General features: G+C 40.0%; 1 protein-coding gene across 1 annotated transcript in view; it reads left to right on the forward strand.

Moving 5' to 3' along the window:
- Window positions 1-27,415, forward strand: part of Dnah6 (dynein, axonemal, heavy chain 6) — a 195,288-nt gene that overhangs the window by 147,313 nt on the left and 20,560 nt on the right. The window contains exons 51-60 of the mRNA XM_013035434.1: window positions 1,704-1,907; window positions 2,811-2,936; window positions 3,944-4,108; window positions 4,484-4,551; window positions 9,829-10,009; window positions 12,042-12,221; window positions 14,716-14,949; window positions 17,411-17,546; window positions 22,747-22,898; window positions 26,008-26,198. Coding sequence (XP_012890888.1) covers window positions 1,704-1,907; window positions 2,811-2,936; window positions 3,944-4,108; window positions 4,484-4,551; window positions 9,829-10,009; window positions 12,042-12,221; window positions 14,716-14,949; window positions 17,411-17,546; window positions 22,747-22,898; window positions 26,008-26,198 — 1,637 coding nt within the window. The remainder of the gene's footprint in view (window positions 1-1,703; window positions 1,908-2,810; window positions 2,937-3,943; window positions 4,109-4,483; window positions 4,552-9,828; window positions 10,010-12,041; window positions 12,222-14,715; window positions 14,950-17,410; window positions 17,547-22,746; window positions 22,899-26,007; window positions 26,199-27,415) is intronic.

Below are 27,415 nucleotides of genomic sequence, written 5' to 3' on the forward strand. Positions count from 1 at the left end.
GGAGGCCTTCCACTATGGTGGTTCACCAGGATGGAAAGTTGTGTGTATATAAATATATAATGTATATATATAAATATACACATTTGTATCATGTATATATAAATATATGTGCATGTAGGCATAAATATATGTATATGAATATATGTATACGTATGTACATACATGTCATATGTGTTCATATACATATTATATTGTTATTAGTATTATATCATATGCATGTGCATATGCTTTATATATACTTACATTTTTATATAATGTATATACACATACAAACATATATATTCTACAACCCTCCTCCTCTTTCATTGACTAGTGATAGGCTACTCCTTTCTTAAAATGTTCCTCCCTTTTCTTCTGCCTTAGAAAGTTGAGTGGGTTATCACTCACATAACACAAGAACCTGAGAGTGGACAGGAAACTGTAAGGCCCTGCCCTGAGGGTCAGAAGTGGAGGTCAAATCAACAAGGATGAAAAGTTCTAAAGTGCTAAGATTCCTACAGAGGTCTGGGAATGGGGAGGAATAAGACAGGATGAATCTGTGGTTTCTTGTGCTCTTTTAGCTATCTCTATTTTCCTTAATATTTTTATCATTATAATTAAAGTGATGTAAAAGGGGTTAGAGTTACATAAGTTAGGTAAAGAATACAATTATTTTTTAACAATGTCACCATTTCCCTTGCGTCCTGCCAGTTTTTCCCTCACTATATCTTTTTTTTTCTGGGGAAGGGGAAGTGTTGGGGCTTGAACTCAGGGGCTGGGTACTGTCCCAGTTCATGGCTAGTACTCTACCACATGAGACAGAGCCATTTCCAGCTTTTTCTGATTATGTGGTACTGAGGAATCGAACCCAGAGTTTCATGCATACTAGGCAAGCACTCTACCCCTGAGCCACATTCCCAACTACTATATCTATCTTTAAAACAAAAAAAGTTTCTTCTTCTTTTTTTTTTTTTGGTCCGACACTGGAACATTAATTTAGTACCTGATGCTTTTGTTTATTGGTTAGCACTCTATCAACTGAGCTATACCTCCAACCCCAAAACTTTCCTTCTATCAGAGAATAGAAGTTCCCATCTATATACACTCTCCAGGGAACTAAATAATGGGAAAGGGTTGTATAGTTGCTTTGATAAAATGACTTCCTGAAACATTCTTGCCTGCATCCTTGAGTTATAAAACCTGCTGATAGGTTCATCAAGACTCTGCAAGAGCTCCAGTCCAGTTCAGCCATGTTTCTCACTGGGGCAGGGAGTGGGACAGACAGTGCTCTGAATGACTGTACTTTTCCAGGAAGGAAACAAGAAGCTAATCTCCCTCTTTCCAACTACTGATTCTAGTAGCATATAAACCCCAGACTTCTCCACATGTCCCCAAGACTCTCCCAAAAGGGGCACTACACCTAGGTTTGAAAATCACTGTGACAGCCCGGTCATTTTCACATGAAGAAACTGAAGTTCAGACAAAGGGAGTGACATACCCAAAGTCTTAGTTAATGGCATAGTTCTAGTACCAGGTCTCCAGATTTTTAATCGACTTTTGTACCTTATTGTTTGATGGCAAGAACCTGCAGAGACTGGTACAATCCAGTTCTTCCAGCAACTGGCTTTTTCCTGCATACCACTTAGTGTAGGCCCTCACTTATTGAGGGCCTACATTTAGTGTATGCCCTCACTATATACGCACAAGCTTCCCTCTTTGTATAGCTTATAGAATGCTGGATTGCGTACTGCCAGGAACTGGAGATCCCAATTGACCCTTCCTTCAGTCTCATTAACATCCTTGGAGATCCCTATGAAATAAGGCAATGGAACACGGATGGACTGCCTCGCGATGTGACATCAACAGAAAATGGCATTTTGGTTACTCAAGGGAGACGATGGCCGCTGATGATTGACCCCCAGGATCAGGTGTGTAACAAATGCTTGTGATTAGCAGCCAATTCAACCTGCTTAATATTGGTCTGTCTCTCATGAATTGCAAGATTTATCTTTGTAACATTATGGAAATTTAGACCTAGAGAGAGAGAGTTTAGAAGCCAGCTAGTGGATATAGGAAATAGGAAAGAACTGGTTTGTTTGTTTGTTGCGTGCTTGTCTTAGAGTTTGAACTCAAGGCCTGGGTGCTGTCCCTAAGCTTTTATGCTCATGGCTAGCATTCTACCACCTGAGCCACAGCTCCATTTCTGGCTTTTTTGTGAGGTAATTAATTGGAGATCAGTCTCACAGACGTTTTTTACCCAGCTGGCTTTGAATCATGATCTTCACCTCTCACCCTCCTGAGTAGTTAGAATTACAGACATGAGCCACTGGCACCTGGCAAGAAAAAACATATTTAAGTGTTGTCCATGCTTGATTTTGATTGGTTTGTTTAGGGGGCCGACCATTTATTCGCTGCTATTCAGGAAAAAATTGGCAGAAATTCATCCTTACAGAGTCCTTGCTCCTAAAGAGTCAAAGGGAAGTCCTCATATGATAGAATTTAGGGTGAGCTTGCTTGGAATTTACAGACTCTCATCTTGTTCCCCTAAGTCCATGTATCAGATTAGACTAAGTAGGAACTGGAAAGGGGAGCCATTGTGAAAGCTCAAGAGACAACCTTGAATGCCAGAAGCATGGGCTTTTTCCAGGTGACCCTTTTCTTTATTTGTTTTAAATTTGAACTAAAGGAGGACTCTTTCTAAACATTAAACTTAAATGTATTGAATAAGAGATCATTTTATTTTGTCATTTTTTAAGTCTCCAGTGTGCTTCTAGATTGCACAAAACTTCTAAACTTTTTGATAAAATGTCCCTTTGTGCTCTCTTATATAGGCCAATCGCTGGATAAGGAACAAGGAAAGCAAAAATGGGTTAAAGATCATTAAACTTACAGATACTAATTTCTTGCGATTACTTGAAAATTCCATCCGACTTGGTTTACCTGTCTTACTAGAAGAGGTTTGCCTTTCACTTCCTTTTCTTACTCTAGTTCCCAAGCTCTCAGATCACATCTGGAATTCTACACAGACCACAACCGCACAATACAAGTGGCATAAATCAAGCCTGGTACCAATGGCTCACATCTGTAATCCTAGCTACTTGAGAGGCTGAAAATGGGAGGATAGAAGTTCAGGGCCAGACCCTTTCTCAGTCCATACCTGGGTGCAGTGGTATACACCAATCTTCTTAAGCTACGTAGGAGGCTAAGATTGGGAGGATTACAGTTCTGGGCCAGCTCAGCAGTGAAAGTACATGAGATTTCACCTCAACAGAAATAAGCTGGCCATTGGTTTGCTCTTTATATAATAGTACATTCTCATATAAGAAGTACTTTGTTTGTTAATGAATTTTTCACTTTCAGGCAGCGTTTTGGTGTTAACAGGGTCATTGTAAGCTTTCTAACACTGCTAATTCATAGGGCTCATTGTGAGCCTTAAACGTTAGAAAATTGGTTGTTTTAAACTTTTTGTGCAGATATTTCTTCGTATTATTTTAATATTATTTAGCTGGGGGGGTTGTTTCTATAATCCTTTGAAACAGTTTTTTTTTAACTCTCAGCTCAGAAGTTTGGTTTCAAGATATAGTTTGCCAGTCCCTTAGAATAACCATAAAATAGACAGGCCCTGACTTGTACGGGTACTATTGAGGGGTAGCAATGCTCCCTAGCCGGTCCTTTCTTAGCCTATTTCCTATAGGGGTGAATAGTGTACAGGATTAGTCTAAATAAATGCACTTGCTTCATCTGTTCTTATGTCCTTAGATTGTTGGTAATATAATCATTGGCAAATACACACTGTTGGAAGTAGTATGAAGACAGTGAGATAGACACATAGATATCTAGATAAAATGTGGTTTTAAAAAATGCTTAAAGTAAATTTTGAGGTCCTTTAAGGAATTTTGAGTTTTATGCTATGCATTTTAATTCTTCTTTGTTTTCATTGTTTTGTTTTGTTTCCGTTTTTAAGCTCAGAGAAACCCTGGATCCAGCTCTAGAACCCGTTCTTTTGAAACAAACGTTCATCAGTGGTGGGCGACTACTCATTCGTCTTGGAGACTCAGACATTGATTACGATAAGAACTTCCGGTTCTATATGACCACCAAGATGTCAAATCCCCATTATCTGCCTGAGGTATGGGCTGCCAGTCAGATTTTTGTGTGGTGGCTCTCCCCCTGGGGAAAGGAGTTAACAATGCCTGCCATTCTCCTTCTTCCTTCTTTGTAGGACCCCTTGCCCCTGTAGTCTCCAATCACCCTCTCCTCACTGTCTAGTTGGAACTCAGGCCCTGGCTCACCCAGACAAAAAGCAGACCAAGGCCCCTGCCTCATGGTACTGTGCCACGGAAGTCTTATAGAATTTGAAAGGCACATCATGCTTAGAGTGTTGAAGTGCATGCACAGTCAGACTGCAATGCAGTCTCTGGATAATGATGAGCCATGTTCCAATAAAGAAAGCACTACTTGTTTTATCAGTGTGCATTTAAGCATTTCTATACTTCTCTTCCAGGTATGCATTAAAGTCACCATCATCAATTTCACTGTAACAAAATCAGGCCTGGAGGACCAATTGTTAAGGTAAAAAAAAAAAAAAGAAAGAAGTGGGAAGGAAGGGAATGGAAACAAGAAGGCATTTGCTTAGAAGTTTGACAAAGAAAAAACATTAGTGTGTAGAAGCATCCCACATAACTCAACCCAAGCAAATAGTAAATGACTACTCAAGAAGCAGTAGATTGCCTGGCACCGGTGGCTCACTCCTGTAATCCTAGCTACTGAGGAGGCTTGAGATCTGAGGATCATGGTTCAAAGCCAGCCCAGGCAGGAAAGTCTGTGAGACTCTTATCTCCAATAAACCACTAGAAAATCAGAAGTAGAGCCGTGGCTCAAGTGGTAGAGCACTCACCTTGAGCTGAAGAGCTGAGGGATAGTGCCCAGGCCCAGAGTTCAAGCCCCATGACTGACAAAAGAAAAGAAAAGAAACAGAAGAGGTCAAGGCCAGTTTAGGAAAAGTTCATGTGACCCGATCTCAGAAACAAACTTCTTTAAAGGTGGAAAAGGAAATCATGAATCAAGTGGTAGAGTGTTTACCTAGCAAGGACAAAGCCTTGGGGTCAATCCCCAGGACTGAAAGAAAAACGTAAATAAAAAAGTAAATGGCCGATTTCTGCTAAGGATTGTTTTTGCTATTTGGCTCTTTTATTGTTCCATGTGAATTTTTTTATTGTTTTTTCTATTTCCTTGAAGAATGAGATATTGGGATATTGATAGGTATCTCATTGAATTTGTAGATAGCCTTTGGCAGTATTGCCATTTTCACAATATTAATCCTCCCAATCCAAGAGCATGGCAGGTTTTTCCACTTCCTTAGTTCTGCTTTAATTTCTTTTTTCAGGATTTTAAAGTTTTCATCATAAAGGTACTTCACTTCTTTAGTTAACTCAACTCCTAGGCATTTTATTTTTTGTGGGTCTATTACACAAAGAGTTGCTTTCCTGATTATAGCCACGAGCTTCTCATTATTGGCATACAGGAAAACCATTGATTTTTGAGGGTTGATTTTGTATCCTGCTACTTTGAATCAGCTCAAGTAACTTGGGAGTGGAGTCCATGGGACTCTTTAAATACAAGATCATGTCAATTGCAAGGAGGGAGAGTTTTACTTCATCTTTCCTTATTTGGATCCCCTTTATGTTTGCATCTTGTTTTATTGCTCTTGCTAGGCATTCTAATACTAAATTGAAGAGAAGTGGAGAGAGTGGACATCCTTGTCTTGGGTCTCATATCTAAATTATACTTAGAACTCAAAAAATTATATCCCCCAACAACAAATCCTCAAAGAAACAACTGCCCGATTAATAAGTGGGCTAAAGACTTAAAGAGATACTTCTCTGAAGAGGAAGTAAGAATGGCCATTAGACACATGAATAGATGCTCAACTTCTCTAGCCATAAAAGAAATGCAAATCAAAACAACATTGAGATTCTACTTCACCCTAGTTAGAATGACTATAATCAAGAAATCTAATAACAGATGCTGGAGGGGATGTGGCCAAAGGGAACTCTACTGCATTGTTGGTAGGAATGTAAACTTGTTCAACCACTTTGGAAAGCAGTATGGAGGTTCCTCAAAAGACTCCACATAGAGCTCCCCTATGACCCAGAAATCCCACTTTGGGGCATTTACCCAAATGATCACAAACAAGACCACACTAAAGCTACCAGCACAACTATGTTTATTGCAGCATTATTTACCATAGCTAAGATATGGAACCAACCCAGATGCCCTCAGTAGATGAATGGATTAAAAAAATGTGATATATATATATGTGTGTATATGTGTGTGTGTGTGTGTGTGTGTGTGTGTGTGTGTGTATATATATATATATATATATATATATATACACACACACACACACAATGGAATTCTATGCTCCATCAGAAAAAATGGCACTGCCCCATTTGTTAGCAAATGAAAAGACGTGGAAAAAATTATATTAAGTGAAGTAAGCCAGCCCAAAGAAACATAGGTACCATGGTTTCCCTTATTTGACCATATAAGATGATATAAGTGAAATGAACACCAAGATAGGGACACAAGAGGTTTTATCTTTCTTGCTGTTGTTTTTAATGTACTTATAATATATAATGTACTGTGTGAATTTTTTTGTTCCTTTTATATATTCTACCCCCATTGTATAATCCCTGTTTTCACTGTATTTGATTCTGGTGCCCTGCATCTTGTATATATGTTTTTCTAATTTGGGGAGGGGAAGGGAAATAACAAAATGCTGAAATAAGGATACAGGTTGACCCATTGTAACAATGAGACATACAAGACAGAATGTTGAAAATGAACTTTACAACTTTTCGAGGGGTGGGGAAGAGTTGAGGAGGTGAGAAGGGGAGGGATGGTAGGGAAAAACAAAGGAAGGGTAATAAGGCTCAATAGAAAATATACTCATTACTTTACTCATATAACTGTAACCCCTCTGTACAGTATCTTTACATTAAAAACTATATATTAAAAAATAGTAAATGGCCAAGCTCTTCACCATTGTTACAGTTGCTCACAGCCATTGAGCTGACCTAGAGTCTTCTCAAAGAGGTCAGAGACTTATTTAAATTCCACCTTGTCCCTCTGGTTGCCAGCTAATGAATGAAATCCAGCATTCTGTTGTTGCTATAAACTCACTGTTTCCCATCTGTGAAGAAACAGCAACTCCAAATTTACTCTCCCTGGGTTCACTGGTCTCTAGATATTTCATTAGAATAGTTAATTATGTCTACAATGGTCCACTTCAAAAAAGTAAACATCTTCCCTTGGTATATTCTGGATGTGATTAAATTCTGATTTTTCAAAACATGGAATTATGAATTATTAATATTAGTGGTCAGAATTAGCAAGAGGCTCAAGAGCAAAAGTTTTTAAATTTTTCTTAAAATACTAATGTTGTACTAGGCACTGTAGCTCATGCCTATAATCCTATCTACTCTGGAGGCTGAGATCTGAAGAACACAATTTGAAGCCTGCCCAGACAGAAATATTGCTCAAGTAGTAGAGCACCAACCTTGAGAAAAAAAGAAAAAGAATAAAAAAAACTAATGTTACTATGGTTAAAACCAATGTGATAGCTCAATGATAACTAATTAGATAGATAGATAAATATTTAAATAAACATGTATCACTTAACATTAAGGATACATCTTGAGAAATGTGTTGTCAGGGAAAATCATAAAGAGTATTTATAGAAAGATAGTACATCAGTACATTAGTATGGCACATAATCTTACAAATCTTACAAATGCAGTTCATTATTGACAGAAATGTCACTATGCAGCACATGACCATATTTGACAAACATGTGTATATTAACTTCAAAAACATAATTTGAGTTCATGTTATTTAAAAGTGTACTTTATGTTCAAGTCAAGATCATCCCAGTTTATATCCGTTACCACTGAACTAAGACCTATTTTCCTTGTTTCTTTTAGAAATTCTTCCAGCTGCTAACTTAAATTAAGCCACGTTCATTTCTTTCCACTTAAAGGGAATTTTAAAGCCTTTTATTGATGTATTCTAAAAACATGACTGAACATTTGGCATACCATTTTTTTCTGTGAATAGCTAAACTTACCTATGTCACTAAACTGCCTGGACAAAAAGTGCCCAAGGAGAAGGGCAATATTGAGACCAGCATGTGGGGGAGAGGGGAGGTGCAGAATCTCCCTGCTCTTCTGCATGACTGATGGCTCTAAAAGGGGACTCGGTGGCCTGTATTCTGTGGAGAGGGCAGCTCAGTCCACCTGGATCCTGAGAAACCATCATCTAGTTCATTTTCCCTGTTCTGCTCTTGAAAGCCCTCACCATTCTGAACACCAGAGTTCAACCCCCTGCCTCCTAGACACTGAGACCAAAACTCTCAGTCCTTTTAGTGTGGCACTAGACCCTATTCTGTTTCAAGGACTTCCCTTAATCCACTCAGACAACCTACTGTTTTGCTCTTTTTTTTACTTATTGTTATATCTTCAAGTTTATTCCATGTCTATGTATATGTAAGTACACATTCAGAGAAAGTGCTTTAGAAGGATGTACGTTGGAACATATGTCAAACATAGTGATCACCACTAGGAAGACTTAAGCTTTTGAGATGGAAAGGTTTCCTGAGAAAAGAAACTCTGACTTCATATTTTTTTATAAGAACAGATACATGTATTATGTATGCAAGTAATGATAACTATATTTTTACAGGATTTCTTCTTTTTTTAATTTTTATTTTTTTATTGTGAAAATACTGTACAGAGGGGTTACAATTACATGGGCAAGAAATGAGTACATTTCTTATCAAGCATTGTAGCCTCCTCCTTTGTTTCCCCTTCCCATCCCTTCCCATCCTCTCCCCCCACCCAACCCTCCCTGCCCCCCCCCACCAAAGTTGTAAAGTTCATTTTCGACATAACGACTTGTACTTCTCATTGTTGCAATGGGTCCACCTGTATCCCTATTTAAACGATTTGTTTTTCCCCTTCCCCTCCACAAATTATACCAACATCAAATACAGTGAAAGCAGGGTTATACTGTGGGGGAGGGACATACAAAGCAACAAAGAGATAATCTTATAAATGTGTTAGAAACAATCGCATGAAAGAAAAAAAACATTTGAATACATATCTTAGGGTTCATTTCCCTAACATCACCTTATCTGACCTTTTCTGTTTGACTCAGACATATACTAAATATTGCAAATAAGGGAAACCATGGAACCTATGTTTCTTTGGGCCTGGCTTACTTCACTTAATATAATTTTTTCCAAGCCTTTCCATTTCCTAACAAATGGGGCAATGTCATTCTTTCTGATGGAGGCATAGAATTCCATTGTGTATATGTACCACATTTTCTTGATCCATTCATCTACTGAGAGGCATCTGGGTTGGTTCCATATCTTAGCTATAGTAAATAATGCTGCATACTTTAAAGCTTAAAAGGGGTGTTTCATAAAAGTGGTGGGTTTTTTTTCAATCTTCCACATCAATATAAAATAGAATAATGTAGGCAGCATTTTCAGCTTGGCTCAAGCTAATTAGAGAGAGAGATCAAATGTTAGAGAGCCAGAAGCAAGTTTCTTGAGAGTTAGTAAAGGCTGTCATAATGATGGTAGGCACAGATCTCTGAAACACAGGACTAAGAATCAGAGCTGACAGTAGAAGAGACAAATTGAGCATTCAGATTTGGCTAGTGGCATGACTATTTAGCTTAATAGCTCTCTAAATAAGAACAATTACAAACATAGAAAGAGACATAAAAATAACTTTAGGTCACCGACAAAGGGTAATTCAGGTCTTCCAACTTTGGGTCTAGTGATGTGGTGCGACTTGAAAAACCTGACTTGGAAGAACAAAGAATTCAGCTCATTGTAAGGATCAACAGTGACAAAAACCAGTTGAAAGCTATTGAAGATAAAATTCTGAGAATGCTCTTTCAGTCTGAAGGAAATATTCTAGACAATGAGGAACTTATTGATACCCTCCAAGAATCAAAGGCAAGTGGAATCATTTCTTCCTACTTCTGATTGCAGCTTATACTCCCTTCAACTTGCAAGTTTCTTATTTTAAAACAAGTCCTATATTCTCTAAGCACTGCTAAAGCCAGACTGTAGTTACCAAACCCAGCTGAAGTATAAGAGTTCCAGTGTTCTCTGGCAAAAAAAGAAAAAGAAGAAGAGACTGCTCCACTTTCCCAATTTTGCATTATCAAAGCCTGAGGCTTCCTAGGGAATAAGGAAATATTTGTTATTGGGCCTCCATGACCCAACTGGTGCCACATTGACTTCCCTTTTCTATTTCCATGAAAGCTTTGGCTGTGTCCAGGATTAAAGATTTCCCCCAACTCTACTATTTACTTCCCCTTGGTGCCTAAATACAGGGAGAGTTCGAGTCTTCTGATTCCTAGACACAACTTCTATATTAAATCCTTCCCCTCCTTTTCCTATTGGGTAGAGTCAACAGATTAGATTTAAACCCTTCAGTGTGGAGGTAGCTGCTAAGCAAATGTAGCCATTGACCACTCAGGACCTGGCTTCTGAACTAAGATGTGCTGCTAGTATAAAATAACACACAAGGGGCTGGGAAGGTGGCTCAGTGGTAGAGTGCTTGTCTTGCATGCATGAGGTCCTGGGTTGGATTCTTCAGTACCACATAAACAGAGGGGAAAAAAAGCCAGAAGTGGCACTGTGGCTCAAGTGGTAGAGCCTTGAGCTGAAGAGCTGAGGGATAGCACCCAGGCCCAGAGTTCAGGCCCCACGACCAGAACCCCCCCCCAAAAAAAACCACCAGATTTCAAATACTTGTATTAAACATGTAATCTTTATTGTTATTGATGCACATTGATTTTGGTTAAGTTAAACAAAACATTGTTTAAACTAATTTTACTTGTTTCATTTTATTTTTCATAAACTGGGAAATTTGAGGCTTCTATGTGGCTGCCATTGGGTTTCTATTGGTAAGCACTGATTTAGACAGAAGTCTAGTCTGATGGTTCCCATCAGCTCTCCTTCTATCCAGCCAACACTGACATGCTGATCCCATAATGACTTCTGTGGTTCTGCACTAACGCCTTTCTGAAGAAAAGGAACTCCCAACCCAGGAGTATCTATGTTGAAAAGCAGCAGGGGAGGGAGGAAACAGGAGCAGACAGTAATAGAGAGACTATGAGACATAGAAAAGAGAATCTTAGAAAGCCAAAAGCCTTCCCAGAGCCACAAAGAAAAAAAGCCATAAAGAAAAACAAAAGAACAACAGAAGACCTTGGAAACAGCTCCTCACTTTAGTTCCATAGCCCTTCACAAACATCAGCTTCTCCCTCTACTGTAAGGTGTTTCCTTATGTCTACCCCTGGCAATGCCAGAAAAAGAATACTAATATTAAACCATCTTTTCCATCCAGGGTGGGTTATAGGATCATTTCCTTCCAATGTTTCTTTGCCCCGCTTTTAGGCATTCCCTGGGTGTCCCTTCTTTCTTTACATATGTCTGCATTGCTCATGAAAAAGTTAAGAGATCCATTTTTGGTAGTGCTGCCTTAATGTTTCTGTTTTGGAGTAATTCAGATAGGCATCTTAGAGAAGTCCTGATCTAGTCTTTTCAGGGCTTCTTAAATTTCCCATTCCCCTTTGCCAGAACTCCAGAAAGAGGGAGAGTCAGCTCAGCCAGAGGAAATCCTGAGACTCACCATTGCTCTGGAACCCCCTTATTAAAATCACCAGGTCATTCTGTCTGATTTCTCTCCAAGAACTGACTTCAAAAGTCCTCAGTACTGGAGCTGGGAAGATGGCTCAGTGGTAGAGCGCTTGCCTTGCATGCCTGAGGCCCTGGGTTCGATTCCTCAGCACCACATAAGCAAAAAGAAAAAAGCCGGAAGTGGCGCTATGGCTCAGGTGGTAGAGCACTAACCTCGAGCAAGAGCTGAGGGACAGTGCCCAGACCCAGAGTTCAGGCCCCATGACCGGACCCAAAAAAAAAAGTCCTCAGTATTTTCTGAAACAGACCCCTGAGAATTTATTGTATGTCTATGCAGATCACTTCTGGTGCCATTAAAATCAGGCTGAAAGAAGCAGAGTCCACTGAGCAGATGATCAATGTGGCCCGGGAGAAGTATCGCCCAGTAGCCACTCAAGGTTCTGTGATGTACTTTGTCATTGCAAGCCTTTCAGAAATAGATCCTATGTATCAGTATTCATTAAAATACTTTAAACAGGTAAGTGCAATGGTGGTGGTGGTGGTGGTGAGCTCCATCTTTGTGGCTTCCCTATAAATCCTGTTGAAGCATTCCTGCTACAGAACAGCCATGAGATCAAATTGGGTTATTGGGTAGAGCTTTCCTGGAGGGCAGAGGCATGCTTCAAGTATGGCCTTATCAGGAATGATGGTGCACACCTGCAGTCTCAGCCACTGGAGAGACAAAGGTAGGAGGATCAAGGTGGAAGGCCAGCTTGAGAAGTTAACATGAGACCCTATCTCTCCCTCACCCCACCCTACCCCCCCCCAAAAAAAAAACCTGAGAAGCAAATGGACTGGAAGCATGATTCAAACAAGCATAAGAACCTGGGTTCAATCCTCAGTATCGAAGAAGAGCGATCATTATGTCTCCTAAAGATTCCAATACCCAGTATGCACAGCACACTGGAGAGGAAGAGAAGAAAGCTGCTTTGCAAGACACATTTTCTCTTGGTTTCCTCAACTAATTTGTGTGTTTTCCTTCTTGCCTGTCTGTCTTTTGTTCTACGAGTCACAGCTCTCCTCCACTTATCTATACTTTCTCTGCAGTGGTCCCATTTCCTTTCTGCTGTTAGTGTTATCTGTGTTAGTGTTGTCTGTGTTAGTTACTAACAGCACCAACTCCAACCAAGCTCACTTCTCATGTCTTTTTTTTCCCCCAGATTGTTTATACAACAGTCTTTCTCCTCTTTCCCACTGGCTTTAAGAAAAACCTCTGCTGGCATCAATGGCTCACACCTGTAATCCTAGTACTCAGGAGGCTGAGATCTGAGGCTTGTGGTTCGAAGCCAGCTGGTCAGGAAAGTCCATGAGACTTTTACCTCCAATAAACTATCCAGAAAAAAAAAAGTCAGAAGTAAAGAAGTTCAGGACAGTGCCTACACTCTGAGGTCAAGCTCCAAGATCAGTACAAAAAAAAAGGATAGAAAGAAGGAAGGAAAAAGGAAATGCTTTCCTTTGTTCCTCCCATGATTGTGAGACTCTCTGGCTTTATTTCTGTCTCTTTACCTTATCTTTACACTCACAGTTGAGTTTGATCGAATCTCTGGCGAACAGGGTATTTTCACTCCTTGTTGACTTAGCAGCAGGACACCTGAGCTGGCTTTAATAAGATATGTATTCAAATGTTTTTTTTTCTTTCATGCAATTGTTTCTAACACATTTATAAGATTATTTCTTTGTTGCTTCGTATGTCCCTCACCCAAAGTATAATCCCTGCTTTCACTATATTTGATGTGGGTATAATTTGTGGAGGGGAAGGGGAAAAACAAATCGTTTATATAGAGATACAGGTGGACCCATTGCAACAATGAGATATACAAGTCGTTATGTCGAAAATGAACTTCACAACTTTGGTGCGGCTGGGGGGAGGGGGAGATGGGAGAGGATTGGGGGGAGGCTGGGGGAGGATGGGAAGGGATGGGAAGGGTAAACAAAGGAGGAGGCTACAATGCTTGATAAGAAGTGTACTCATTATCTTGCCCATCGTAACCCCTCTGTACAGTATTTTCACAATAAAAAATAAATAAATTTTAAAAAAATAAAATGCAATCCTCCCAATCTCAGCCTCCAGAACAGCTAGGATTCCAAGTGTAAGTCACTGACATAGACAAAACACATTTCTTTGTCCTCAGTTGGCTGCCAGCTTCCAGTCTGCTTTGATCTCCCATGCTTTGAACTGCCAGAGTTTCTTCTCACCTTTGTCCCTCAGGCTGTGGCACATGACTCATCTTCCCCTGGTTGAACTTTGCAGTCATATAGCAGTCTCTGCTATATGATCCCCTCACCCTGTAACTTCTGGGCAGACCTGTGTGTTCAGGCTCTCCTCAGCTTCCCCACACAGCTGGGGCCTCAGGAATTTGGGGATCTGCCTTAGATGGTACTTGGAATGGGTAGGCCTAATCTGACCTTGCCATTTCTAATCAATCCACACCATCTCAGCTGCCTTTCCAGTGTCCTTATAAGATGGGACACCATTAGGGGAGAAACTGCTCCCAAGGTTATTTTTTTTAAGTCAGCTTTTCTTATTTCAAGACAAATTCTAGCATATTTTTTTCCACTTCCTGAGAATGACCTTAGGAAAACACTAAGGATAATGCAAGACCTTACCTGGTCTTTAACAGCTCTCTTCCTAAAGGAAGAAGTTATCAACTATAAACCGACAATGTGAGAAAAAAAATGGTCCTGTAAGCTCATCTCCATTTTTTCAGAGTTTCTTCTATCAAGTGACACATTTTGAACATTGTCCAGAGTTTGGCATTAGTCTATTTCTGGTAAACGGGAGAGGGAACATAAGTATCACTTGTGTCGACTTGGAATGAGTTCTAGATTGTTCTCATAGGACAGTGTTCACCTTCCGTGCTGCGATCTTGCTCACTGAATGTGGAGGTAGGGAGGAAGAGAAGGAACAGGGATTTTTTTTTCCTTCACAGAGAATGATTTAATTCAGAGATATTGTTCTCTCTTTCTCACAGTTGTTCAATACAACCATTGAAACCTCAATGAAGTCAGATGACCTACGTCAGCGACTGAACACACTCCTGGAACAAACTCTCCTGACTGCCTACATCAATGTTTCCAGGGGGCTGTTTGAACAGCATAAGCTCATCTACAGCTTTATGCTCTGTGTGGACATCATGCGTCAGCACGGATCAGTAACCGAAGCCGAATGGAATTTCTTCCTGCGTGGTTCTTCAGGGATGGAAAAGGTAACTGTTCCTCATTCAGAGGGAAAAGGTGGTTCCAGGTAGAGAAGCACCTTCCCATGCTCCATGGAGACTGTGGCAGCTGCAGGTTGTAAGTTTGGCTGTTTGGCTCATTGGAGAGGGAGCTGCAGAGAGGGAAGCCCAGGTTATAGTGCAGCACAGCATCCAGCACAGTATCCTCACCTGCATGACTAACCAGTGAGCTAGAGGGTGTAAACATCTTATGCAAAGTTGACCACCTGACAAATATGAAGCATGTTTTTGTATAGCTAATCAGAGAAGCTAAAGAACTTTCCAGAACACACTAATGTATGACAAGAGTCTGATTCTAAGGTATTTGTTGTTGTTGTTGTTCCTTTGTTTGTTTGGGGGGGTTATGGAGCTTGAACTCTGGGCCTGGGCACTGTCCCTTAGTTCTCCAGCTCAAGGCCAGTGCTGTACCATTTGAGCCACAGCGCCACTTCTGGTTTTCTGGTGGTTTACTGGAGAGAAGCATTTCCTGGCCTTTCCTGCCTGGGCTGGCTTTGAACTGCAATCCTCAGATTTCAGCCTCCTGAGTAGCTAGGATTACAGGTGTGAGCCACCAGTGTCTGGCTTGATTCTAAGGTTCTAAAGCCCTTGTCCATTCCAGTATGAGCTGCTACTTTTCATGAGCAGCATATTTTGAAAAGTTTAAAATATGCTTTAAACACCATCAGTTTAAAATGTGTTTTAAATACCATCGTGTATATAAAATGTGTTTTAAATACCCATCAGTCTCAAAATTTAAAAATACCCAACAACCATCTTCAAAAATTTTTCCTGAAGTTTTTGTTTTGGTTTTGGATATATCAACGTTTATTCAGTATTTCCAGGACCAAAAATACATAATCCATGAAACAGCATGATTAACACTAGTAAAAGACTATGCAAGCCGGGCGTCGGTGGCTCACCCCTGTAATCCTAGTTACTCAGGAGGCTGAGATCTGAGGATCACAGTTCAAAGCCAGCCCAGACAGAAAAGTCCCTGAGACTCTTTTCTCCAATTAACAAATAGAAAACTGGAAGTGGTGCTGTGGCTCAAGCGGTAGAGCGCTTGCCTTGAGCTGAAGAGCTGAGGGACAGCGCCCAAGCCCAGGGTTCAAGCCCCTCGACCGAAAAAAAAAAAAAAGACTATGCAGGCACTCTACCTCTTGAGCTATACCTCCAGCACCCATTGCTTTGGTTATCTTTTATATAGGATCTAAAATGGACTGTGGTAATAGCTGCACATAGATGGGGTTTGTGTGTGTACCCAGCTCTATAACTGTTAATATACTTACAGTCATTGGATTATATATGTGTTTGTTGTCTAAAGTTTTGAACCCAGGGCCTCATACTTTTTAAGCAAGGGGTAACTTGAACTATACCCAAGCCCTTTTGCTTTGATTATTTGTGAAAATGGTAGTTGTATTTTTGTTAGGTCAGCCTGGACCACAGTCCTTCTATTTATACTTCTACAAACTAGGGTGACAGGTGCATACTACTGCACCTATCTTTTTTATATTGGTGGTGGTCATGGTGTTGTTGACATGGAGTCTTGAAAATTTTTCACCTGGCTGGCCTCAAACTGTAATTCTCCTGATCTTTACCTCCTAAGAAGTTAGGAATATAAATGTGAGCCACTAGGCCTACCTGGATTGTATACTGTGAATAGGTCAGTTGTAAGTTATGAGATTTGTTTTTGTTTTTTTGTTGTTGCTTTTTGTTTTGTTTTGTTTTTTGTCAGTCATGAGGCTTGAACTCTGGGCCTGGGTGCTGTCCCTCAGCTCTTCAGCTCAATGCTAGCACTCTACCACTTGAGCCACAGCGCCACTTCCGGTTTTCTGGTGGTTTATTGAAGATAAGAGTCTCATGGACTTTCCTGCCCAGGCTGGCTTTGAACTCTGATCCTGAGATTTTGTAGCTAGGATTATATGCATGAGCCACCAGCGCTCAGCTTATTTCTCACTCTTATAAAATTATTTACCATCTATGTATGTAATCTTGCCAGGTGGCACACTAGAGACTTCTAAATATATCTATAGTAATTAAATATGTGCTGTCTCAGCTGAGATGACCTGCCCTTGTCTCAGTACTGATGTGCTCCATTCCTCAGCCTCTCCTTCCTTCTAGAGAACTCTAGTTCCACAGACTGATGTGAGATGCTGTGCCAGAGTCTGGAAGAAAGCTTTGGTCTCTGTGCATGTCAGACCGAGAAGCAACCTTGGCCTTCTTATGGCATTATGGTTCATAATTCAATTATATTTCATCAACCATCCTCTGTGCAGAGGTCCACTGGAGGAGAGACTCAACACCCTTCTGTAGCACCATGTCTTATTACTTGTCCTAGGAAAAAAAATTTTAATGAGTTATTACAGCTTGATTGCTCCCTTAAACAAGGTGAAAGAGCATTTTGTGGCTGCCTTTATAAACTGTTACTTATTTAGCTTTTGCCTTCTTTCAGGAGCGCCCACCTAAACCGGAAGTTCCCTGGCTACTTCCTGCCACATGGTTTGCATGCTGGGACTTGGAAGAATCCTTTCCAGCTTTTCAAGGCCTTACAAGAGATTTACTATTATTTCCCATTTCCATAGTCATAGGTAATATGACAAAAAGTACCTGATGTACAGGGGTTGTGTATAAGCTCTAGAATCCTGATTTTTGTGTCTCCTTCAATCTCATCTGCAATGACAATGTGTTTCACTACAAAGTTTCTTCATTTCTCATATTTAAGAAATTGAGGATTGATTATTTTCACAATTTCTTGAGTTCAGTTCTTGGTCCGTGAATTATATATAGTTGGTGTTACCCAGGTTTGAACTCAAGGCCTCACATTTGCTCAGCTAGCCCTTTACCACTGGAGGTATGCCTCCAGTCTTGCTTTATTTGCTGGGGTTTTGTTGTATGTATACCTGTCATGGGGCTTAAACTCAGGGCCTGGACATTTTCCCTGAGCTTTTGTGCTCAAGGCTAGCATTCTACCATTTGAGCCACAGCTCCACATCTGGATTTATTTCGCTAGTTAATTAGAGATAAGAATCTCATGGACTTTCCTGGCTGGGCTGACTTCAAACAGCAATCCTAGGATCTCAGCTTCTCGAGTAGCTAGGAATACAAGTATGACCCACCAGTGCCCGGCTGCTAGTTATTTTTACGAGATGGAGCATCTCAGACTTTTCTGACTGTACTGGCTTTGAACCATGATCCTCTACATCTCAACCCCCCGACTAGCCAGGTTTACAGTCATGAGCCACTGGAACCCAGCAACTCTTATTACTGGCTCAGTAACTGTTATAATAGTTACTTTATGTCCATTTTTTAAACTTTTTATTGGCATAAATTAATTTCTGACTGACAAACAGGGCATATTGTGATTTATTTACAAATTGTATATAACATAGAGTTCACCTCCAGTGCTACTGTAGCTACATTCCATATATTTTAAAGATCTTGAAGGATAATTTATATGACAAGAACACAAATTAGAAGAACAACCTGATGAACCTTCATAAGCCTAATACTTATATGCCACCATCCAAATGAAGAGACAGCCCTTTGGCACCCCTCATCTGTCTCTACAGTTAGGGCTGCCTTTTCCATTTGAAAGCATGTAGAATTTGGGGACCCATCTTTTTTATTATGCATAATTAATGGTTTGAATGAAATTGCTTCTGCCACTATTTAGACCTTTTTTTGTAACCCATGCAAGTTCAGGAAAATATTCCACATGTGTCATTTATTACATGCAAGTTTCCATGCATGACATTTAACTCCAACTTGCTAATTATCCTATTGATGTTTATACTTTATCTGTCAGATTTTAAGGGAATGTAATAAGGTACACCACTTTGATTGACCATTTGTCCTTATAAATTTGGAACACTTGCCATTATATCTTATAAAATTATGCTGTTACACAGATAGATGTAGGTAGATTATCTCCCTAGCAAATTTTTCCTTTTTAAATAATATTTCTCTTTCTGCTTCATCAAGATTTTTACCTTAAAATATATTTTCTAATGTTAGTACTATTATAGTAAATTTCATTAGTGGTCACCATCTCTATATTTAATCTATTCTCTATTTCCAGTCCTTTTGTATTCTAATTGTGGCTTTAGTATCTTCAGTGGGATCTTAGGGTTTTGAGGCGGGAGAGTCCTCGTTGTTTAACAATCAGTTTTTAATCCAAGATATTTATTACAATTATTGGTCTCCTATTTTTCTCAATAGGGGAGGGTTTTATTCCCTGGAAAACACAATGTCTGCAGACGTTTTTGTTTGCCACAACTGGAATGCTGCTGGTTGTATCTGGTGGGTAGAATCCCAGGATGCTACTAAGCATCCAACAAAGCTCAGACCAACCTCCACAATTAATAACTACTTGGTCCATAATGTCAATATTAATGACATTGAGAAGCTCTGGTCTCTTCGGACTTGCTTCCATTATCTTCTTTGTGAAGACTGGAGAAGAGGGTAGCTTTTTCTTTTTGGTCTCTTTCTTGACTTCAAGTGGATGAGTCAGACCCTTTTTACTCACATTCACATGCACACACACACAGAGATGCACACTCACACTCTCACATTCACTAATACACATGCACTCACATTCACTAACATACTTGCACTCACACAAACATACCACTTATACACAGTCACACACAAATTAAATTGAAATTCAAGTTATATTTATTATATTTTCCTTAAAATTACTCCTTTCCAGGTACCAGTGGTTCACACCTATAATCCTAGTTACTCAGGAAAGCTAGAGCTGAGGATTGTGGTTCCAAACCAGCCCAGGCAAGAAAATCTGTGAAACTCTTATCTCTAATTAACCAGCAAAAAGCCAGAAATGGAACTGTGACTCAAGTAGTATAGCACTAGCCTTGAACAAAAAAAAATCTAAGGGACATCACTCAGGTCCTGAGTTCAAGCCCTAGTACTGGCATAATAAATAAATAAATAAATACACTAGTGCGATAGTGATCATGTAATAAATGAGAACCTCCGGGGAAGTTTTGGAAGGTGGGTTGCTTTGGTTTTATTTTAATTTACAATGAGTATTTCAGCTACCTCATCCTCAAAGGAACTCAACCCCTTCAATCAAAGATGGTATGATGAGGTTGGCCCTGAATCATACTGTGGATCAAAAGTCTTGCAAAGATAGTGAGGACACAGTCATCATGGCACCAAATTTTTTTATGTCATCGAGCTCTTCAGTTGCTTTTATCAGGCTATGAGAGCATAGACAGAAAGAAAAAGGGGTTTTCAGCCTGAAAATTCAAGCCATCTCTTTAACCTGCTGTTCATCAATGGAAAACACACTGGCTATGTCTGCTCTCAGTGAGGCTTAACGCACACAGTATACCTAGGCCAACAGAAACCAGTGCTAACCCATACTATATGATATAAACATTGTAGGACCAAGGAGAATTCTGTCATTTAGGATACAAGTTCATTGTTTATATTCTATCTTGGTGGGGGAGGAGATACTTCGTTGTATTCTGTTTATTGGGCATAACGTATAGATGTCAGTTTATTTGTCTGTTGTTTTGTCATTCAAATTACACATGCAGGAATTTTCAGTCCTTCTATCATAGGCTGGTAATTGTGCACCATTTTTCATCACTATTATGTCTTGCCTGCTTTCTCTTTTACCTCCAACAGTGATTATATGATGAATTCTTATGTTATTATCTGACACATTTATTGTGTTATATTTATATTGTGTTATGTTTTTATTATGACACTCTTTAGTACTAGGGATTGATCTTGGGGCCTTACACTTGCTGGGTAAGTATTCTACACCTTGAGTAATATACCCTGCCATTCTGCTTTGTTTTTTCTTTATGGTGCTAGGCTTGAACTCGGGACCTTGTGCCCTTACTCAACTTTTTTTCTCATGGCTAGTGCTCTACAACTTGAGCTGCACCTCTGTTTCCAGGTTTTTGTTGGTTAATTGAAGATAAAAGTCTCTTAGATTTATCTGCTGGGACTGACTTCTTACCAGGATAGTCAAATCTCAGCCTCCTTTGCAGCTAGAATTACAGACATGAGCCACCAACACCCAGCTTTTTTAATTTATTTTTCAAATTGAGTTTAATGCTTTTCTCAAGACTGGCCTTGGACTATATTTCTTCTCCCTTTCCCTCCTGAGTAGCTAGGATTAGAGGCGTGACCACAACACCTGGCCTGTTTTTAAAATAGGTCACTCTAACTTTTGTCCAGGCTAGTCTCTAATTGAGATCCTTCTTTCTCTGCTTTTTAATTAATATAACTTGACTTACATTTTCTCATTCAATGATTTGCCTTGAATTCTAATTTATCCAACTTATCACGTCCATTTTTTCTCACATTTGCTTGGCATAATGCATCCCTATTTTTTAGCCTCTCTATTGTTTTAGTTTTTGTTTGCTGTTGGGCTTTTTTATGTGTGTGATCTCATTTAAATGCTTTATTTTTAACTACTTTGAATAGGGTAAGATGAATGCATTTACACTTTTGATTATAACTTCTAATAAGAGCTGGGTGCTAGTGGCTCATACCTGTAATCCTAGCTACTCAGAAGGCTGAGATCTGATGATCACAGTTTGAAGCCAGCCCTGGCAGAAAAGTATATGAGACTATTATCTCCAACTAACCACAAAAAAACAGAAGTGGACCTGTGGCTCAAGTTGTAGAGCACTAGAGTATGTAGAGTATGAACGCTCAAGTATGAACACACTTAGATCCAGATTTCAACCCTAGGACTGGCCAAAAAAAAAACTTATTGAAAATATAGAGGGTTTTATATTATTATCTTTAAGTAGTTGAACAAAGGAGCTACCACTCAACAAAGCAGCTTATGAATATAATGCATCTTGATTAATGTCACTTATCCCTCCCAACTCATCCCTTCCCTTATTTTTCTTAATTTTGTAGGATATACATTGAATTCTTGACTGCATTCCCCTCCCTTCTCTTCATTTGTCAATCCCTCTCCCCTTGACCTCACCCCTGCTCTTACCACTGTTTCTTGGTGTTTATCTTGCTGACCTTTGATTTCACCTTTTTAAAGAATTGTGCCAGAAGTGGCGCTGTGGCTCAAGTGGTAGGGCACTCGCCTTGACCTGAAGAGCTGAGGGACAGCGCCCAGGCCCAGAGTTCAGGCCCCATGACCGACAAAAAAAAAAAGTACAGAAATAATTGCACCATTTGAGATCTCCCCTGACTCTACCATATTTCAGTTAATACCTTTCTATGCACCTGCATACCACCCAAGGTATTTACTTATATGCTTATAAATGAATTCTAGCTTCCACATATGAGAAAAACATACCACTTTAGTCTCTCTGGACCTGACCTACTTCACTTAAAATAATTTTTTTCCAAATCTTTCCATTTCTTTGCAAATGATGCAATATCATTCTTTCTAACGAATGAATAAAATTTTGCTACATATATATATATATATATATATATATATATATCTTACATTTTCTTGATCATTTGTCCATTGAGGGGCACCTGAGCTGGTTCCATACCTTGGCTATGATGAACAGTGCTGCAGTGAACATGGTTGTGTGGGGGCTTTTACTGTACCCTGGTTTATAATCTTTTGGACAAATGCCCGCAAGTGGAATTGCTTGATCATAAGATAGTTCTATGTTTAGTTTTGAGAAACCTCCACACTGCTTTCCAGAGTGGTTGAACAAGTTTACATTCCCTCCAAGAAGGGCTTTTTTAAAATGAACACACATGTACTTATTTAATTTAAGAATGAAAACAACTCAAGTTAAAGCATGTCTTTAAATTGCCTTTCAGGAAATTTTGAGGCTTATATTAACCCACAGTTTGGGGAAAGCTATCCTGAAATGACTGTAGAAGAGGAAAATGAAGCAACTGGGACATCTTGGATTTCAGAACTGAGCTCTTTCCACAAGCTAATTCTCATTAAGTGTTGTAGAGAGGAAAAGGTAGGCTATTTTTCAATTAAAAGACAGTATCATGGTTATTAGATATTATAATTAAATCTGGCTGACCAAATATCATTATTGCATTTATCTCAGACTAAATGGCCAAGTTTGGTAAATGACACTAAGAACATAAAGTCTGTACTAGAACATAATGCTTTAAAGGGAGAATCATGAAGGAACTTACAACATCTGTGAAAGTGGGACAGGGCTTGTCAAACTTGCCTTTAGCTGGGACTTCACAACAGTGAGGAGGGAGCACTTGAACAGCTCAGTCCAGGCTTCCTCCAACCTCCAGAAAGGAGAAATGGCTAGCAGCCAGTTTCTTCTCTGTTGAGGGAAGAGGACAAGGTAATCAGAATCCCAAGGGTGAGATCTCACTTAGAGCAACAAATGCAAGGCTTTCCCAACTTGGGAGATTCCAGTTGTATAAATGGAACTTTAAGTCTTTGGTGTTAATTGTTGACTATTTATTTAAGCAAAATAGTCTGTAGAAGAAAAATTCCCCACCACATCTTCATTAATGCTTTGCACTATTGCTTGCGAAGACATTGCTGTGTCACAGAAATGAGGTAACCACGAGTCACCTAAATATGTTAAAGATGCCACTTAAAGCCAAGTGTGGTGGCTGACACAAGTTCCAAGGTGCTCAGGAGAGTCAGATGCGAGGATTATGGTTTGAGGCCATTATAGTACTATGTGCCTGTCATCCGAGCTATTTGAGAGGCTGAGATTGGAAGGATTGTAGTCTAAAGCCCATCCTGGCCAGAAAGTGAGGGGCTATCCCAAAAATAACCAGAGCAAAAAGGGTTGAAGGTGTAATTCAAGTGATACCAAGGTAGAAGCCCTGAATTCAAACACAAGTAGCACCCAAAAAATGCCACTATTGAAGATAAAGAGAAGGTTATAAAGTCAGCCTTACTGAAGCATAAATTTATGTGCACCTAATTCACCCATTTAAGATGGTGGTTTGAATGGCTTCTGGTGTCTTCACAGAGTGTTGAGGAGCAGCAGAAAGTCACTATTCCCAAATACTTAAGCTTATCTTCTCTCACCATAAAAATACAAATCACTCCCTTCTGGGTAGGGGTTCCTGGGCACAGAGAACTAGTGTTTCTCAATGGTGAATTCGTATTCCATCAGCATATCGATGCCAAAAAAAAAAAAAATGTTATGCAGTCGCTGGTGGCTCATGCCTATAATCCTAACTACTCCAGAGGCTGAGATCTAAAGATTGTAACTCAAAGCCAGCTCAGACAGAAAAGTGTGAGATTCTTATCTCCAATCAACCACCTAAAAACCAGAAGTAGAGCAGTGGCTAAGCGAGAGTACCAGCCTTGCGTGAAAAAGCCAAGGGAAAGCATGAGAGCCTAAGGTCAAGCCCCAGTGCTGGCACAAAAAACAAATGAAATATTCCTCCAAATATGCTCTCAGGGCCTAAGCCAAAGACTATATGAAAGATCAAGCAACAAAACTAGAAAGAGGTCTATGAACATTACAGAGTCACATACACCAGAATTAAAAAACTAAAAAATGGTTTCTGGAGATCTTGGTATGGGAAGAAAAAAAGAAATGACCAACCCTTCAGGACTGGAGGGGTAGTTTAGTTAGTAGAGTGCCAGCCAGTGAGCAAAGCATTAGGTACTGAGTTTAAATCCAGGTGTCAGAGGAAAATGAAAAGAGATGTGGGTGCAGAGAGATCACGTAGATCTCTATACATTATAAAGAGAAATGTGTCCTACTTTCAAGAGAAGCTGTCTGAATTCAAATGCATTTTGTGAGTGTTACCATTTGGGCATTTACATAGCAGCCCTACAAACAAATTACTGGTTTTGAGTATTGACAGGAGCGCCTTTTAGCAAATGTGAAAAGAAAATGAACAGTTAATAATACAAATCTTTTAGATAAAAATAATAATGAAATGAATGTCAGAGAAGCCAAATGAGTGTACACTTAGTTTCAGAGCTAGCCCCTTGAGCTGTTCCTTCTGGACCATAACACCTTTCTAGTTAGCACCTAAATGGGCAAGCACCTTCCCCAGCTGGCCACAGAGGGAATCATCCAAGGCCATGGCCCTAGGCCAGATTGAGATGCCCTTTACATCATCACATAGACTTTGTATCATCTAACATCATCAGAAGAATGAGCATAAGAAGAGTGTACGCTGGGTGCCAGTGGCTCATGCCTGTAATCCTAGCTACTCAGGAAGCTGAGATCTGAAGATCAAGGTTCAAATCTGGCCTGGGCAGGAAGTCTGTGAGACTCTTATCTCCAATTAACCACTAGAAAACTGGAAGTGGCGCTGTGGCTCAAGTAGTAGAGTGCTAGTCTTGAGCAAAAGAGCTCAGGGAGAGCACCCCAGGCCCTGAGTTACAGCCCCATGACCAACAAAAGAAAAAGAAAAAGAAAATATGTGTGTGTGTATATATATATATATATATATATATATATATATGTATGTATATAAAAGTACCCACAGTTTGGGGTACATACTGGAGGTCTCAGAATGTGATCTCAGTGAGTGAGCAGGAACTACAGTTAACAAATCGATGAGGGACCATCCTCTTTTTTTCTTCAAAAGCTGAAGGCAACTTTATTGACAGTTTGTCTTTTCTTCTAGTTAGTAGCTTCATACAGATCCCTGTAAAGCCCACACCCATACCACAGAAGGCGGTCCAGGCCAGTAAGAATAACTTGAGTGAGAAGCTTTTCCTGGCAACTCTGCCACACTATTGATAACCCTCCAAAACTGGGTACTTGAGATCTTGTCTGGGGGTTACTAGGCTTATGACTCAGTTGAGGGAAGAACTTCATACATGTGCAGCCTTTCAACTGAAGAGAAGTCCATGCTGATGTGTATGGACAAGAATGGCAGAGCGGGACCATCCTCTTAAAACAACAGTTCATCATGAGAACCATGGCTATCAGTAGATAAGCATGTGCATGTCCATCAATATATGTCTTTAGGAAGAAGGCCACCCAATCAAGAAAGAATATGTACAGAAATCCAGGTACTACCCTCTGAGGAGTAAGAGAAGACAATTAAGATGCAATTGCAGAGGATCCTTATCTAACAAACGATTTTTAATATTTTTTTCTTTCCAACTTTCAGGTTGTTTTTGCTCTTACAGACTTTGTGATAGAGAATCTTGGGAAACAGTTTGTAGAGACTCCACCCGTGGACCTGGCCACTCTGTATCAGGACATGTCCAACTCCACACCCCTGGTGTTTATCCTAAGCACAGGCTCTGATCCCATGGGTGCATTTCAGAGGTTCGCCCGTGAAAGCGGGTATTCTGATCGGTAAGGTTGCACTGTGGGATTTTCATAACCCATGTGAAATCTTCTCCATTGTCCTTTGGTGTGGGGATGGGGAGATAATGTGTTGGTCTTTCCCGAGCAGCATGAACTGTTCCACTTAGATATCTCTTCCTAAATATAGTTAGCACTTATGCTAAAATTGGGAGGGGGACCCACAGAGCTTTTAATATTCTATTATTAATCCAGTTTTCTCATAAGGGCCTTCAGCGCTGATGAGCTCCTACATGAAGTGGCTGTTCTAGCCTGCTCCCTGGAGTGATCATTATAAGGGGGTGATAGATCCCACATCCTCCTTTGAAAGTCATGTTCTGTGTTAGTCTCTGCCAAGGAACAGAACTAATAGGAGGTGTATATATGTGTGTATCTGTATATGCACATATGTATTACATATAGAGACTTATTATAAATAATGCAGTTATGGACTGTGAGAAGTTCGTATTCAGTAGTAAGCAAGCGGGGTATCAGGAGAGCAGATGATGTGTAATTCCAGTCTGAGTGAAAAGTCTGAGAGGTTGGGTCAGTTACAAGACTAGCAGGTTTGAGACACAGAAAGAACCAATGTCACCATCTGGAGTCTAGAAAAGAGCAGTGCCCCAATTCAATATTCAGACCAGCTGTGTTACCCTTCTATTTAGCCCTGCTGAATATTGGAGACAAGGCCCAAGACAAACATAGAGCCCTCACACAATTCTGTTAGGATTTTCATTGTGACAGTCACCTCTGGAAAGAAGAAAGGAGATGGGGATGGAAAGGGACATAGAAGAAACATCACTGGGAGATCAGCAAAACTCAACCACAGCTGTTCATCTGTGATCATTCATAGAGCTGTATAAGAAAACTATTTGCAAGCCAGGTGCAAATGGCTCACACCATTTATCATTGCTACTCAGGAGGCTGAGATCTAAGGATTACATCTCAAAGCCAACCCAGGCAGGAAAGTCTATGAAACTCTTATCTCCAATTAACTACCCAAAAGAAGTCTGAAATGGAGCTGTGGCTCAAGTGGTAGAATGCTAGACTTGAGCAAAAAAGCTGAGGAACAGCACTCAAGCCCTGAGTTCAACCCCCAGAACTTTCACAAAAAAAGAAAGAAAGAAAGATAGAGAGAGGGAGGGAGGGAGGGAGGGAAGGAAGGAAGGAAGGAAGGAAGGAAGGAAGGAAGGAAGGAAGGAAGGAAGGAAGGAAGGAAGGAAGGAAGG

The sequence above is a fragment of the Dipodomys ordii genome, unplaced genomic scaffold, assembly GCF_000151885.1.
Source record: "Dipodomys ordii isolate 6190 unplaced genomic scaffold, Dord_2.0 Scaffold212, whole genome shotgun sequence".
NCBI lineage: Eukaryota > Metazoa > Chordata > Mammalia > Rodentia > Heteromyidae > Dipodomys > Dipodomys ordii.